This window comes from Pteropus medius, unplaced genomic scaffold, assembly GCF_902729225.1.
Source record: "Pteropus medius unplaced genomic scaffold, Ma_sr-lr_union100, whole genome shotgun sequence".
Lineage (NCBI taxonomy): Eukaryota > Metazoa > Chordata > Mammalia > Chiroptera > Pteropodidae > Pteropus > Pteropus medius.
In genome coordinates this window covers 2,023,914-2,040,107 of record NW_024343578.1, presented here as the reverse complement: position 1 = coordinate 2,040,107, position 16,194 = coordinate 2,023,914, and the positions used below count along the sequence as shown (strand labels likewise).

Here is a 16,194-nt window from a genome sequence, read left to right as displayed (position 1 = left end):
CACACAGTCAATCAGTTCCATGCCCTGTGACAGCATGAGTTATAAATGGATGCCCATCTATCTGGTTTGCAGAGAACAGACCCACTTTACAGTGGTAGTTCCTGTATAGTAACAAGAAGATACCCCTTCCCCCCAAGTTATTTGATTTGGATAATAAATTGTATGGGCATCTTAGTTATAAATCACTTCATAGAATTGAACCTCTACCCTTTGATTTTTTCATGAGCCATTATGTGACAAGAGGAAGGACCTTCAAGCACTGACTGGTCCCTGCTACTAGGCCTCAGGTGCACCAGCTACTGAAGGTCCATAAATTCAATCATTTGGTCTCAGTTAATTTGGCCCAACTGCTGCTATTCGACAAGCCAAAGAAATAGTTGATAAAAGAATTTGTGAGTGAGATCTGGTGGAAAGATGGCTGGAGCCTTTTTGTTACTAGTTTTTAGCCAATGTTATTAGAAGCTGGCATTATTCCTAGTGTGTATCATGTTCCGTGGGAGCAGTTTGAACTTCCAGTGATACAGTCAAGGGGTTTTATGACCTGTAGATATTCATATGAAATTGGGCATCAAAAGCAATTTCTTATAGTGTTCTAGCCATGTGAACCCAGTCTCCTAGTGCCATACCCATCAAAGCCACCTCAGCTCAAAATTGGCTTCCTCCCCAGAGGTCTGTGAGAGGGCGGGTCTTCGCTACAGTTTACTTGCAGAGAACATTGTCTGCTTCTTAGAGCATCCTTCTGCACTTTCTCTGCCCTACTTCCAACTTCTGCTTACAGGCTTCTGGGGGCAAAGAGTTAGAAATGCCCTTTGCTGTATGACCATATCTACATTTTTCATATCTTTGGGGCTGAATGGCGTCAGGCGTTCATCAGTTTTAGAACAGGAAGGCATAGATTTTATTAAAGAAAAATACTTGATTTTCTTTATTCAAGGAATGTGTTCATATGCCACCTGCCATCCCACACACTGGTCTAGACACCGTTAAGGTTCAGTGTGAGTTACCTGGGAGGGAAACCATGGGAGGAGATGATGAGCATTGCTGCTTTGAATCGCTGGAGCTGCATTTCTCTAGCCCGTCATTCATGTACCACCCTTGTGACTTCATCTGTTCCTGCTCAACACCTGTGTGCTTACCTAATGCTTTCCTTTAAATTAAGTCACTCATTTTTACCAAAATAAATTTAGCCTCATTCTGTGCAATAATCTGATTATCCATGTGTTTGATGTGTCGATTAAAATTTCTCTAACATCATGAAATACACAACTAGTAAAGACTTTAAAAGTTTCTTTGTGTGCTACATCACCTAGGATGGGTTGTGGCATGTGTGTGTGTTTGTGTGTGTGTGTTTGTGTTTGGAGGGGGTGAGGGCAGAGCATTAGCCTCTTTCTATCTATTCTTTTTCTTCAAGAAAGAGGAAATAAAGATTTTTTAAGTCTATTACCCCATTGGCTATTTGTAGCCTAGATCTCAGGCAGTAACATTCCATTTGAAAAGGGGTGCTTCCCTCATAGGAATTGAAAAGCAAATTAAGGCACAGATAGCTTGTTATTAGACCTGGTCATTCTGATCCCCAAACCCAGGTCATGCATTAGCCAGCACTCCCTTCCTCACCCCACTTCTTCCAGTCACAAAAACCAAGGCTCTGGGGCATCACAGAAGAAGACAAGAGATCCTAGTACAGGGAGGAGACTGTATCTACACCTCTATCACCATGACCATCCACATCCCCACCACCCCTATGTTGCTTGTTAAATCAATGACAGCATAGGTGTGGGTAGGACTTGCAACTGGAACATGTCACGTCACAAAGGCATTCTTTGGTCTTCCACAAGGCCTTACCTCAAATCACCCTTCTGTTGGACCTTACCCTCTGGTTGGCACATCTTCCCTTCTTCCCCACTCAGAACTCACCTTTCATTTCCATTCACCCTCTTTCTTACCCACAAGCCAGTTCTTCAGGCTGGTACCACTGCAACAGCTCTTAGGAAGCAGTGCAGAATACAAGTTCCTTTTCATGCCCCCATTTCATGTCATTCCACCTTCATGTGCCCCGACCCGGCCCCCTTTAGAAAGCCACACTCAAGGCTTCGTGTTTTATCTACAATATAAATCTCACAACAGAGGTATGAGAGTCAGTTCTCGGCCTTTGAGTATTGAAAGCAAACAGCAAAGTTAAATTTGGCTCTATTTTCCTTTTCATATGTCCATAATCCACTTATCTCCCTGCATGTGATTTCTGTCCCTGAGGCAGTTGTGATGTGTACATATGCTGCCTTGTTTCCTCCTCATAGCCCTTGGCTCCCTCAGCCTCCCTGCTCAGCACCATCTTCCTTTGTCCAGCCTGCAGCTCTGTGTCTTCACACCAGCAATATCCCTGACAGCTCCTTAATTGCTACATGCATTTGTACAGTTCCCTGGCAATTATATTTCAGACCCTGTCACGGTACCTGCTAGCCTTGGGGCTACGTTTATATTAAATATCAATAAAAAACTGATAGCATCAGCACAGATGGCGGGCTCACAAAATCATATTTTACTGGAGGCCAGGCCTGTCTGGAAGATGGAAGGAAGGACTTAAAATTTCTTTCTCTCTTCTGAAAGGTTGAAATGAGAAGAGACTTTCTGAGTGAGTATCAGGAATAGGTTCTTATTGAATCATGACAGCTATATATTCTCTAACTGGCTGTTGTCCTTTATCGTGTGTGACTTGTCATGTCTGTTTTCTCCAGAACTGCTTCATTGTGTGCAAACATCCTCACTACCCCTTCCCCCCCTCAGCCCCGTCCCCCCAATGGAATATAGGACAAGCCTTCACATAACCTAGATATTTTTAGGTGCTTGTTGACTGAATGAATAAGTTTATTTGGCTTTATTTTGATGGAGAGTGTGTTTGGGATAGAGGCACCGGGCTCAAAGGCTCAGAGCCCTGCCCCACCTCCCATCTCACATCCCTGCACCACCCTTCTCTGAGGAACAATTTAGATAAAAGGGCACCCTGGTTCCTCACTGGCTTACATGTCTGTCCCCTCCCTGGACCTTGGTTCCCTCATCCTTGAGAAAACAGTGTGGACCTTTCCAGGAGCAGTGAGCATGTTGGAGAATGAGGGGTGTGGGGCAGTTGGCATTGTGTGGGCACATAGCCGCACTTAGCAAGAGAGACTAGCTGGAGATTTCCAATACCCAGATGTGAGTAGTCAAGGATTTATTTTTCTCATTTCTCTTCTTTCATGCTGCTAATGAATAATTTCTATCAATAAAGACACATTGCAAAAATAACTGGGAAGGATGTCCATTCTCAGGTTTATTTCCATAGAGAAATAGGTGTTAACAAATCTGGGACAATCCAGCCTTTTGGGGTCAAACTCTTCCCTGATGTCATTGATAGATTTTTTTTTTTTTTTTTTACATTTGCTTTGGTGTGATCTAAGGAGCATGCCAGCTCCCTTTGAGCTATTTCCTCCATGGTGAAGTACTCTGGAGTACTATTGTCCAGGCTCCCTGCTGTTGGAGACTTTTCGTTTGGATGCTAGGATGATGCAGAAGAGAGCTTCTACCCATGGCATAAATGCCTGCCTTCAGAATGCAAAACCTGAACCAGCATGTGTTTGGTGAGCATGTTCTCTCTAGATAACACTGGCTTCTCTCACTCTGCCACTCTAGTGCAGGAATGTTATATCCTCCTAGAGTGATTTCAAGAGCCTCTCAACTCTCCCTCTACCCTGGCTCATCGCTTTTGCTTAATTGTGTACCTGTCTTCTCTTCCAACCTTCCTTCATTACTCTTGAGATTAGGAACAGACTATAGACTGGGGTCTTCAAGGCCTTACGAGGTGCCCACAACCCCTCCCACCCCAGTCTCCTTTTTGTTATTTGTATTACTGGTATTTAAACTTGCAGTTGGCTCTTCCAGGAACACTCTGCCTCCATCCTACTTTTAATGCCTATTCATTCTGCATATTCCACCTTGATCGATGTTGTATAAAGAAGACCTTTCCCAAGAACATGTTTCCTAACATCACGTTCTGCCCTTTCTTATACTAATTACAACTGTAATTTTACATGTAATTAGATAATTATTGGGTTGACTGCTTCTCCCATGGACTGTATGCTCCATTAGATTAAAGGCCAGGTCTAGTTATGTCAACTGCTTTATCCGCAAATCCTATCATAGTGTCTGGTGACATAGTGGATATTCAGCAAATATTTTCTGAATGAATAAAAAAATGCATACTACATCCAGTACAAGTGCTAAATGCTTCTGGAGATATTAGAAAATATGACGTAACTTTTTAAGTGGTTTCTCCAATGGTAGTAGTAATAGGTTCAATAAATAAAACAATTAGGAGAAAGTAAATGCTTCAGTGTGATTGGCCAGGGTGCTGATGTGGGTGTACGTTGGCAGCTGGAGGGGAAATGCATTTCAAAAAGGATCCTGGGCCAGATCAGAGTGGCTCGGAGCACCAGACAATGGTGTTTAGTAGCTGTGTGATGGGTTAGTAGGATCCTGGGCCAGATCAGAGTGGCTCGGAGTACCAGGCAATGGTGTTTAGTAGCTGTGTGATGGGTTAGTAGGAGCTACTGATACTTCTGGAGCAGGGTGGGCTGTCTGGCTGTGGTATTTAGCATGGATTTAAAAGTGGGATGCTGAGTACCAGGGAACCACTGTAAGAGTCTTGCAAGGCTGGTGTTCTGGTACTCATTGGTGGAGAAGGGTGACTCTGTGCTCACCCCATCTCCAAACTTATCCAAGATAAGTCTTATTCCCTTTCTAACCAGAGAAAAACCTCAGGAAGGAGGTAGGCTCTGGTTCTTCAGCTTTTTATTAGAGACCTAATAAATGTGGGGAAATATCACATATCAGGGTTTTTTAAAATAATTTTTTAAATTTTTTAATTACAGTTGACATACAACATTAGTTTCAGATGTACAACAGTGATTAGACATTTATACAACTTATGAAATGATCACCTCAATAAACCTAGTACCTGTCTGACATCATACATAGTTACTACAATATTATTGACTATATTCCTTATCTGTATTTTACATCCCCATGACTATTTTGTATCTACCAATTTGTACTCCTTGATCCCTTCTTTTTCATACTCCCAATCCTCCTCCCTTCTAGCAACCATCAAAATGTTCTCTGTATCTGTGAGTTTGTTTACATTTTATTTATTTTGTTTAGATTCCACATATCAGTGAAATCATATGACATTTGTCTTTCTCTGTCTGACTTACTCCACTCACAATACCTCAGGGTCCATCCATATTGTTGCAGATGGCAAGACTTCATTCTTCTTTTGGCTGAGTAATATTCCATTATATACCTGAACCACCTTTTCTTTATTCATTCATCCATTGACAGATATCCAGGTTGGCTTCATATCTTGGCTATTGTAAATAATGCTGCAAGGAACATATAAATGCACATGTCCCTTCAAAATCTTGTTTTGGTCTTCTTCGGATAAATATCCAAGAGTGGGAAGCTAGGTCCTTCTTTATCTTTCGTTATAGCTTTTGTTTTAAAGTCTGTTTTGTCTGGTTACTATCCAAGCTTGTTTGTTTGTACCCATTTTGATGAAATATGTTTTTCTATCTCTTTACTTTCAGTCTTTGTGTATCTTTTGAACTGAAGTGAGTTTCTTGTAAGCAGCCTATGTAAGGGTCTTGTTTTCTTATCCATTCAGCCACCCTATTTATATCTTTTGACTGGCACATTTAATCCATTTACATTTAAATTAATTGTTGATGTATATATGATATTGCCATTTTATTATTCATATTTTTATCTCATTTTTTTTATTTTTTTGTCTTCTTTAATACTGATTCGGTGGTGACGAACTCCTTTAGCTTCTTCTCGACTGGGAAGAAGCTAAAGATATTCATCACCGCCAAACCACCAAACTTGTCTGTCCTTCGATTCTAAATGATAGTTTGCTTGGTAGGGTAATCTTGATTGTAGGTACTTGCTTTTCATTAGTTTGAATATGTCCTGCTGATCCCTTCTGGCCTGCAAATTTTCTGTTGGGATATCAGCTGACTATCTTATGGGAGCTCCCTTGTAGGTAACTAACTGCTTTTCTCTTATTGCTTTTAAGATTCTTTATTGTTAACCTTTGGCATTTTAATTATGATGTATCTTGGTGTGAGCCTCTTTGGGTTCATCTTGTTTTGGACTCTGCACTTCCTGGGCTTGTATGTCTATTCCTGTCACCAGATTAGGGAAGTTTTCCATCATCACTTCTTCAGATAGGTTTTTAATTCTTTGTTCTCTCTCTTCTTCTGGTACCCCAATGATGTGATGCGAATGTTGCTATCCTTGATGTTGTCCCAGAGTCCCTTCAAACTATTCTCATTTGGGGGGATTCTTTTTTATTTTCCTTCTCTGATTGGATATTTTCTGCTACCATATCTTCCAAATTGCTGATTCAGTTCTCTGCTTTATCTAATGTACTGTTGATTCCCTCTAATGCAATTCTTTATTGAAGTTATTGCATTCTTCATTTTGACTGGTTCTTTTTCATGTTTTATATCTCCATTTTTATGTTTCCTATTTCTTTGTTGAAGTTCTCACTGAGGTCATTTATCTTCCTTATAACTAGCGTTTTGAACTCTGCATCTGGTAGATTGCCGGTCTCCATTTTGTTTAGTTTTTTTTCTGGAGCTTTGTTCTGTTCTTTCATTTGGAATATGTGTTTTGTCTTTCCATTTTGGCTGCCTCTCTGTATTTGTTCCATGTATTAGGTAAGGTTGCTATATCTGCTGGTGTTAGTAGAGTAGCTTTATGTAATAAGTGTCCTGTGGGGCCCAGTGACACAGACTCTCTGGTCACCTGACTTGGGTGCTGCAGGTCCATTCCTTGTGTGGGTTTTGTATGATTTCCTGTTTTAGTCGAGCCTTGGTTGCTATTTGCATGTCAATGGGAGAAATTGACCGTTGGGTTGATTGGTTGTGAGAACTGGTTGTTACTACAGTAGAGGGGCTGACCCTATAAAGCAGGATTCACTTTAGCAGGGCTCTGGTGCCTGCTCAGTCTTCTCTTTGGGTGTCTTGTCTGGGGAGGTGGCCAGGTAGTGTTCTGGCTGAGTCTGAAGCCTGGACACTAGATAGATCAATTCCTGAGCCTCTTGGGAGGGGTCCTGCCCCAGGCCAAGTTCAGCCACATCCTGTGCCCTGCCTCAAACCACTTGACATGAACCACAAAACAATCTGCAGATGGCTGCCACTCACACTGAGTTTGGAGGTGCCTGGGAGAGGCCAAACCTCAAACTGAGGCCCGCTGAGGCCATTGTTGGGGTTAGGGCCGCTCAGCCAGAGGTACAGGGCATGCCTAGGCCAGATACTGCTTGTTCGGGGTTTGTGAACCTTTGAGAGACTTTAAGAATGTCTGCAGCACAATCCAAGACAGGTTATTTGTATGAAAAAGCCACTGGAAGCAACTTGGGTGGGCATACAAGTTGGGTGGGGCAGTTTCTCAGGGAGTCACCAGGGCAGGGAAAATGATATTAGCTAGGTTGTTAGAGACTCAGACTTGGCACCCACCTCCACGTGCAGGCTAGGAAGAGTGCTCAATAAAGGAACAATGGCTTCTGCCAACATTTTTGTCTGGGAGAAAGCTGCCCATCCAGCCCTTGCCCTGAAGCCAGACAACTCATTTCCTTCCTGTGTGTCTCTGGTGTCTTTTGAGCTCCAGCAATGGACCTCAGAACAAGTGAGTTTATCAGCAAGGAAGTCCATGTGTGGGCCCTTTAATAGGAATGCCTGGGGCTCTAGCTGCCCTCTATCTCACTTGGCCACAATCTCCACTGGTTTTCAAAGCCAGAAGTTTTGGAATCCTGGGCTGGGGAGCCTGGTGTGGAGCTGCGACTCCTCACTCCCTAGAGGGAACCTCCGCAGCTAAGCTATCCCTACTGATTTTTAACTACCATATGTGGATGTGGGACCAGCCCATTCTACATCTCTGCCTTTCCTATCAGTCTTGAGGTGGTTTCTTCTGTATATCATTAGTTATAGGACTTGTATTCAGCTACTCTTCAGATGATTCTCCATGATGGTTGTTCTGAAGTTTTGTTGTAATTTCAATGTGGTCCTGAGACAGAGTGAGTGGTGTTTACCTTCTCCACCATCTTGACCAGAAATCAAACAAGGTGATTTACATTAGTGAATACCAGCTTAACTACAATTTATTGAATGCCATTTTAGAATCAGAAGCCCCTTGAGTTGTGCTTATCCTCACTCTAGAGTCTTGTATCCAAGATTTTATGCTTTGTCAATTTCCCCTCTATAAGCAGGCCCCAAATCTAAATGCTGATGGTAATGAAATAGCCTCACTGGCATCTTTGCAGCAGAGATTCTGAGGGGGATGCACTAGGGAGCTCTTACAGAAGAGTCCTGTATTGGTCCCTAGCACTACTTTATCTTCATCTACCATGTCCTCTTTCATGCATGTATCCTACGCATTAGGTGCAAAGCTACCATGTTAGGGCTCAAAGAGAGTCTAATCTCAGCCTCTTCCTCTAGGCACTACCCGATTTATTTGTTGACAGATGGGAGCAGACAGCCTGCTCTGAGCCACCTGTTACCTAGTGTCTAGATTTTACCTGCAGTGCAACTCCATCCTCCTATCCCCTATTTACTGTCTGATAGGCAGTAAATAGCGTTCAAGTCTCTGTTTAAGTCTTCTTCCACCTAATTTGCTTAGACCAGGAATTTAGCTAATATCTACCTTGGGGAAGGTCATGTACTTGGGGAATGGATTTCCTCAAGTGCTCCGAGGATCAATTTTCTCATCTGTAAAATGGTGCTAGGGAGAATAATTTGTAACTGCCTGGAAAGGGTCCTGCATAGTGCATGGCACATTGTAAATGTTCGAGAAATGGCAACCTCTGCTGCCATTATCATCATTATCATTATCATCATCATCATTATTTTTGTTTCTATTATATAATGTTCTTCTTTTTAATATCTCCAATAAAGACTTGAGAATGGGTTATTCCAGAAGGCTAAGGAGTGACAAAGAGGAAGATTCTCCATAAAATTTAAAATATATTAAGGAGAAGGACTCTTTAAAGTTTATATATTTAAGGCAAAAATAAATAGGTTTGGTCATCAACGTGAAATCTCACTTGGGAATTAACTGTGAAGTGTAGCACACTGAGGCATCCAGCTGAGAGAGTCTAGAGCACTCTCTATGATTTGCCAAACTGGTAGGGGTGTGTGTGTGTGTGTGTGTGTGTGTGTGTGTGTGTGTGTGTTGTGTATTTACCTTATTGATTCCCAGCTCTGTCCATAGTGGTTCAGCATTGGGCCATGAGTCCTCCTTGTCCCTCTCATCCCAGGGCTGCCAGAAATTGTCTCCAGCTTTGTGAATTAAATGTGAAACCTGCTTTTAATATCTAGCACATCACTAAGTTTAGAGGAAGGGTAAATGTTTGGCAAATAAACCTACTTTATAATTCAACACACATTAAGGGCTATTTTCCAATACATATAAGTGCTTGATAATTAACATTGAAACTATTCATTATTTAATCTATGATCTATTTAGAATGAATGGGAGCGATGTCATTTACTTTCTGAAATGAGAGACATGAAAACTATCCAGCCATTCTCCTCTTGAATCTAGTCCAACATGCAGCACTAAGGAAAACTCCTGTGTGGGCTCAGACCCTCTCCCTGTGCTGGGTGCAATACCATATTCAGGAGATACACACCTTCAAAGACCTTTAGGAAAGCCTGAGATCCTTCCCGCAACCTTGTTCAAGGCAAGAAACACCTTCTTTACAAAGGCCACATTTCAAAAATCGGTTGAAGCTGAACCCAGTCCCTTTCCTTCAAACAATGGTTTTTGGGTAACAGTAGTTTGTAATTGTATATCAGCCTATAATTTCTCAAGTATATTCAGATTCTCTAGAAATTCGACCATATTTTGTGGTAGAAAATGGCAAATTTAAATTAGTACAGTGCTGCTGATTCACTGGAGAGTAAATAATATTGAGAAAAAAGATGGAGTGTGTATCAGATGACTTTGAGGTCTGGAGAGGAAACTCAAGTATTAAGGCATCCATGAAGATCCCGATTGCTTGAAGGGCGTGTTCTGGAAAGAGGAAGTAGGCTATGCTCCCTGTAGATTTGAGAAGAGAAAATAGATTTTGGAACCATGAATAAAAGCTTGATAGGCCTTGGCTCTAATGGAGCACAGATTATATCTCAGAAAATGTGTGCTTGGCAAGAAACTTGGCTGATCTGCTGAAATCCTCACTGTGGCCTGCCCACCTCTCCATCCCATTTTGTATATCTCTCCCTTGCGTACAAGGCCCCAGCAACATTCTTTGACTTTGCTCATTGCCATTCCTCAAGACAATGGTTTCGGGTCTTGTGAACTTGCTGTTCTCTTTGCCTAGAATGTTCTTGTTGGCCTAAGCGTTTTGTGCTGATGCCTATTTAGCATTCAGGTCTCTGCTTAAACAGGTCATCTTTGACTGCCCAATTTGAGTAACTCCCATGCCCCTTTCCATACAAGTAACTCTCAAGCCTGCCATCCCTTTTTATTGTCTTTGTCATACCCATTTTTATTTGGAATTCACATTTATTTGTCCATTGTCTCCTCTCCTCAGACTGAAATGTCAGCTTCCTTGTCTGTTGTTTCATTGCAGAAGCCTGATATAGTAGGTGCCATGGGATGGGGCTTGGGGGTTGGGGGCTCACCACAGAGCTGCATGCAACTAGGGAGGTACTGGCTGATGGTTATAGAGCCATCCTGCTGCTGAGCACCTTACGTGCCTTGTCTCAGCAGCTTTTGAAGGAGGGCCATTCTATCTTCTTCTACAGATGAAGACATTGAGCTCAGGGAAGTTAAGTCAGAAGCCCTAGGCTGTTAGCTAAAAATGCTAAATGAGGTCTCAAGCCTTGGAATTCAACCCCAAAGCCTGAGTTTCAGACTCATTCGTGGCACCGTTAGGGTGCTGCCTAGTGACACTCACTGTAGAGGACAGGGATACATTTGGGAGTTCTTGGGACCTTATTTATTCATTTACTAATGCGCAGAGTAAATAACAGCTACTCTTTGGGGGAGTATTTTGCATATGCCAACTGCTGTGCTAAATGATTACATTTATTAATTTGCTTGAACCCAAGTGGCTGATTATCTCAGGCAGGACTCAGGAGGATGGAATTGGTGACTGAAATATGATGACAAGAGGGGCTCCTCATTCAAAGATACAGAACTGAAATGGAAAGTTGTGTGCGTGTGTGTAAGAGGGTGTGTGCCGCGAGAATGTTAGCCATCTGTAACAGCAGGTGACCCCAATGTAGCAAAGTGCGAAACTGAGGGGAAAGCACAGGTGAGAGCAGTTATTTGGGTGGAAATGAAAGAAAGAAACTACAAAAGTGAGTTTTTGATGGGTTATATGATACATTACAAAGACAGATCAGGGATGTGTGAGATGCTTTTCAGATACAAATTGCAAATTGATCACAAAGGTGGTGTGGGACTCTTACTCTCTAAACATCTGCTAGTCGTCTGTTCTACTAAGAGCTGAACATCTGATACATTTTTGACTGGCATCAGAGGTAATTTAATCTCTCAGAAGATAGAGGAAGCAGGAAGCAGAACTGCTATTCCTGGACTTCATATTGACCAATATAAATAATAAGTTGATAAGGAATAGACAGGAACATTGGGAAAATGACCATGTTGTGTGGAATTCTCTTTATTGAGCACAGAAGGCTGAGCATTGACATGTACACTAGACATTAAGAAAAATGATTTTAATCCAACCTGGTGCATTACAGGTAGGACCCATTGACAGAGGTCAGGAAGAATAGTAAACTCATAAAATTATAGTGCAGATGTAAAAATATAAATTGTTTCCATAAAGAAGAAAAGGGAGGAGTCCTTTAAACATCCCTCACAGTATAAAAAGCCTGCATTTATTAAACTTAGATTTTAAAAAGAATATGTACAAACCATGAAATATGGGTATGTTGAATAGGATAATTAAAAGAGTACAAGTACATATATTCAACACATATACTGTGTTGAATATTGGCATCTAATACATCCTGCAAATATGAACTGTTTTAGAAATAGTGTCTTTGCAGATGTAATTAAGTTAAAGATTTTGAGAGGCGATCATCTTGAATTTAGAGTAGATCCTAAGTCTAATGACTGGTTTCTTCAAATAAAAAGGAGAGGGATTTGACATAGAGGCACGTAGGGGAAAGGCTGTGTGAAGATGGAGGCAGAAATTGGAGTGATGCATCTACGAGGCAAGAAACATCAACAGTTGCTGGCAAACACCAGAAGCTAGCAGAGGCATGGAACAGATTCTTCCTCAGAGCTTCCAGAAGGAACCAATCCTGCCAACACCTTAATTTTGGACTTTTTGCCTCTGGAATAAATTTCTGTTGTTTTAAGCCACCCAATTTGTGGTATTTTGTTACAGCAGCCACAGGAAGCTAATATAGCATGTTAACCCCCTAAGAAGATTAAGGGTGGAGGTAGAAGCCAAAACTCAAATTAATCTAAGACTCTTGGAGAATCCTAAATGCAGCAAATGGGGCTTTTAAACAAATTTCAAAACAAAGCACAAATAAAGAAAAAGGTAAGCCTGCAATTAAGAGGATGCTGTCATTTTCACAAGTGACCCTAAGGAAGCAAATCTGCTCTGCAACCACAGAGGGAACATCAGGTTGGGGTGCTTGTCCGAACCCCAATAACGCTCACCTCTACCTCAGTAGATGTTGGCAGGAGCTGGAGACGTGGGTACATGGGGTACAGTGGGAAGCACTGACCCGTCAGGGGCTACTTTACTTCTACTCTCTAACAATGATGTTGGGAAAACCGTTTTTAATTTAAGTCTTTTTTTTTCCCTTTACCTAAACATTTACATGAATGCCCCATTTAATCATATCACCATTTTCCTTTTTTTTTCTGTCAAGTGATGGTAACAATAGAGAGCAATTCAAGATTTTCTCTTCTATTAATTTGCTTGCTAAGCAAGCTTGTGGAATCAGTGCCCTATGACTATTTTATAAGCCAGAGGAAGTATTATTTCAAATATTTGATCAAATAGGTGTGTGCAGCACAGTTCACATTTTAACTAGATCATATCTTTTAGTGATTATCTTCTCATTCACCATGCACTAGGAAAATCGAAGCCCCCTTTTCTTGAAGAGGCATAATTTCTGAGCAAGATATGATGTCCAAATGAAATGGGTGAAAAGATCCTCAGACCACTACAATTCTTGTTGCATTTTTGAATATGCTCACAGTTTCCCAAAGTATAATTGTAGGTTTCCAGTACCACCTGGAGCCATGGGCAGCCTTTTACTACCCTCAAAGAAACCACACTCAAGAAAAAAGAATGTCTAACTGGGAACTGTTAGACTCCTTAACATGTTGAGACAGTGAGCTAGTGAAATGGAATTTTTGCTTCTAATCGTGGAAGGTTTTTATATGACGCTGACATAATTGAGGCCATTGATGGAGAGGCAAGAACCATAGATCTTTCCGTGTCACTATTTGCATCTTTGTGGACTAATTTAAAGGGCTTTTGTAGCAGAGAGTGAGTCAGAATAATTATTGTCAAGCTTGGACAGGAATAATAAAAGGCTCCATTTTCCAGGATTGTGATGATAAAGTCTTTCTCAAAATTGTTTTGCAGTAAAAGGTTGAATTGGTCCTTTTCCCTCTCCTAGCCTATGATGTGGTTATTATTGTGCACAAGAGTTACAGCATTTACCCTTAAGTTGAGAGTCAGAATCCCAACTGCCTATTGATTCTGAGTAGGGGACCCCAAAAAATAAGGCAGTCAGAGATAGGACAATAAGATAAGATGCTATGTCTGCCCACTGGATCAGGAGCCGTTTTGTGGGCACTGCCTCAGACCTCTCCAGATGAACATGTTGTGGCTAGCCAGCTGGCAATGGGCAGACAATATGGGGGAAGTGTGGGGTGCACTGATGCCAATAGTAATCTCACTGTCAGTGCGCCTAACTTATGTGAACATTTCTCGCATTGTTTTGCTATGAGAATTGAGGACTGGAGTGGCCCAATCTCTCCTCACCCCTCCAACTGTGTGGTATGGAGGGATCTTTGGAATAAGGATACCACAGTGGGATTGTTCTAACTCGGAGTCCCAGAGGGTACTCTGGTGAGGATGCGCAAACTCCAAGCCAGTGGAATACCTCCACTGATGACTTTGTGGATGCCTTTTGCTATTAGTCCTTTTCTGTCAATTTGTTTAACTTCCAAATAGCCTTTTAAGGTGGGCACTATTATCTTCATTTTACAGATACGGAAAACACAAATCAGAGGCTTTGTCACTTACTAGTGGCACGCTTTTAGGAAAGAACCTAGCCTCCCAGTCCTCAGTTTCCACTTGTGTAGCATGGAGGAATACAAGGCAACCTGCCTTGGAGGGCTGTGGTAGAGGTGATGGGAGATAAGATAAGCTCAGCGCCTGCACCATGGGGAGGACTCAAAAGTTCTTCTCCTCTTCTTAATTATTAACATATTCATACTGTTGTTATTCTTACCCTCATCACACTGGGACTGGACAATTATTTCTCCTGTTAGAACAGTGTGCTGATGCGACATCATTTTAAAACAGGAGATTCAGAGGTTAAAGAAAACACAAGTGGACAGTCACAGAGCATTCTCAGTGATCCACTCTGCTTTCACAAAACAGTTTGTGAGAAATACCTGTTTATTCGCCTTCTGTGTCTTTGCCCTTAACTTATATCTGTGGACAGAGAGCAAGGAGTTATCTTGAGCTACCAAGGTTAAGGAAAAGAAATTTGCTCATGCAGTAGCAAGGCGGAAGAGTAGATGGTCTCTTGGAATCTGGAGAACAACCATCATTTTTAACTATCCATCCATCCATCCATCGATCCATCGATCCATCCACCCACCCACGCAACCATCCATCCATCCACCCACCCATCCACCCACTCATTCATCTGTTCATCTGCCCATACATCCATACATCTCTTCATCAGTCGATAAATTTTTGAAGTTTCTGCCATATGCTGGTCAAAGGCGTATAGCAGAAGACCACAATGAGGTCGTTCCTTCTCTTGTGGAGTGCATCCTTTGCTGAACAAAAGAAATAGAGAAATTTAGTTACATAAGTCTAATTTATTTATTTATTTATTTTTTTAAAAAGCGAATTTCTTAATCTGAGGTGGAGAGAATTGGAACAAGGCTAGTTGGCTAAGGTATCTGCAGTGAAAGAAAACACATTTTTTTTTCCCATTTTTAATGCTCAGTGCTGACTTAGGAGAGGGAAAGGTAGAAAATAGTGCTAAGATCTCTCTTTGCTTTCTCTAGATCTATGGGCTATGTGAGATTGAAAGTTACAAATAAAAGGACATGCTTTTCAAGTAAGGAGCCGTCAACAGAAGCTCCTGGGTGGTTTAGAGGGCTCAGGCAGGATGGGGAAGCCCTAATGTATGGAATTCCCAAGAGCTAAACATTTCAAGAGCTATAACTTTTTGCATGGCTTCCTGCAAGATAGTCCGCATGCTGATAACTGCCAGCTATGTAGGCTGCCAGCCAAGTTCTATCTCACTGTGGTTTGTAACAGTCCTCTACCCTCTCTCTCTCTTTTTTTCCAGACCCAGCAATTGTCAATGGAGTTTATTGGTCTGAATCTCTAAACAAAGTTTTTGTTGATAATTTTGACCGTGACCCATCTCTGATTTGGCAGTATTTTGGAAGTGCAAAGGGCTTCTTCAGGCAGTATCCAGGTGAGTGTCCTGCATGAAGGATTATGATTCAGTTTATGATCCTGTAATGTTTTCCTTTAGGGTTCAGGGATAAACTTTTTTTCCCTTCCCTTAGGAGACAATGAAAAGTTCTAAAAACCAAAAGAACAAACAAGACCAAACAGAAATAGACATATAGATACAGAGAACAAATTGATGGTTGTCGGAGGGTAGCAGGGGGAGGGCGGGGGTGGAACATAGGCAAAATAGGTGAAGGGAATTAAGAAGTACAAAGCTCCAGTCATTTAATAAGTAAGCCATGAGGATGTAATATAGAGCATTGGGAACATAGTAGTATTGTAATAAGTTTGTACAGTGACAGATGGTTACTGTATAATGTGAAAATCATTTGTGAGGTATTTAAATGTTGAGTAACTGTGTTGTACACCTGAAACTAATACAATATTGTATGGCAACT

The 16,194-nt window shown here is 41.5% G+C and overlaps 1 protein-coding gene across 4 annotated transcripts in view; it reads left to right on the top strand.

Annotated features, from left to right (window-relative positions):
- Positions 1–16,194, top strand: part of CACNA2D3 (calcium voltage-gated channel auxiliary subunit alpha2delta 3) — a 793,860-nt gene that overhangs the window by 336,276 nt on the left and 441,390 nt on the right. For all 4 annotated transcript variants that reach the window (XM_039867421.1, XM_039867422.1, XM_039867424.1 and 1 more), the window contains one exon: positions 15,627–15,758. In XM_039867421.1, the coding sequence (XP_039723355.1) occupies positions 15,627–15,758 (132 nt within the window). The remainder of the gene's footprint in view (positions 1–15,626; positions 15,759–16,194) is intronic.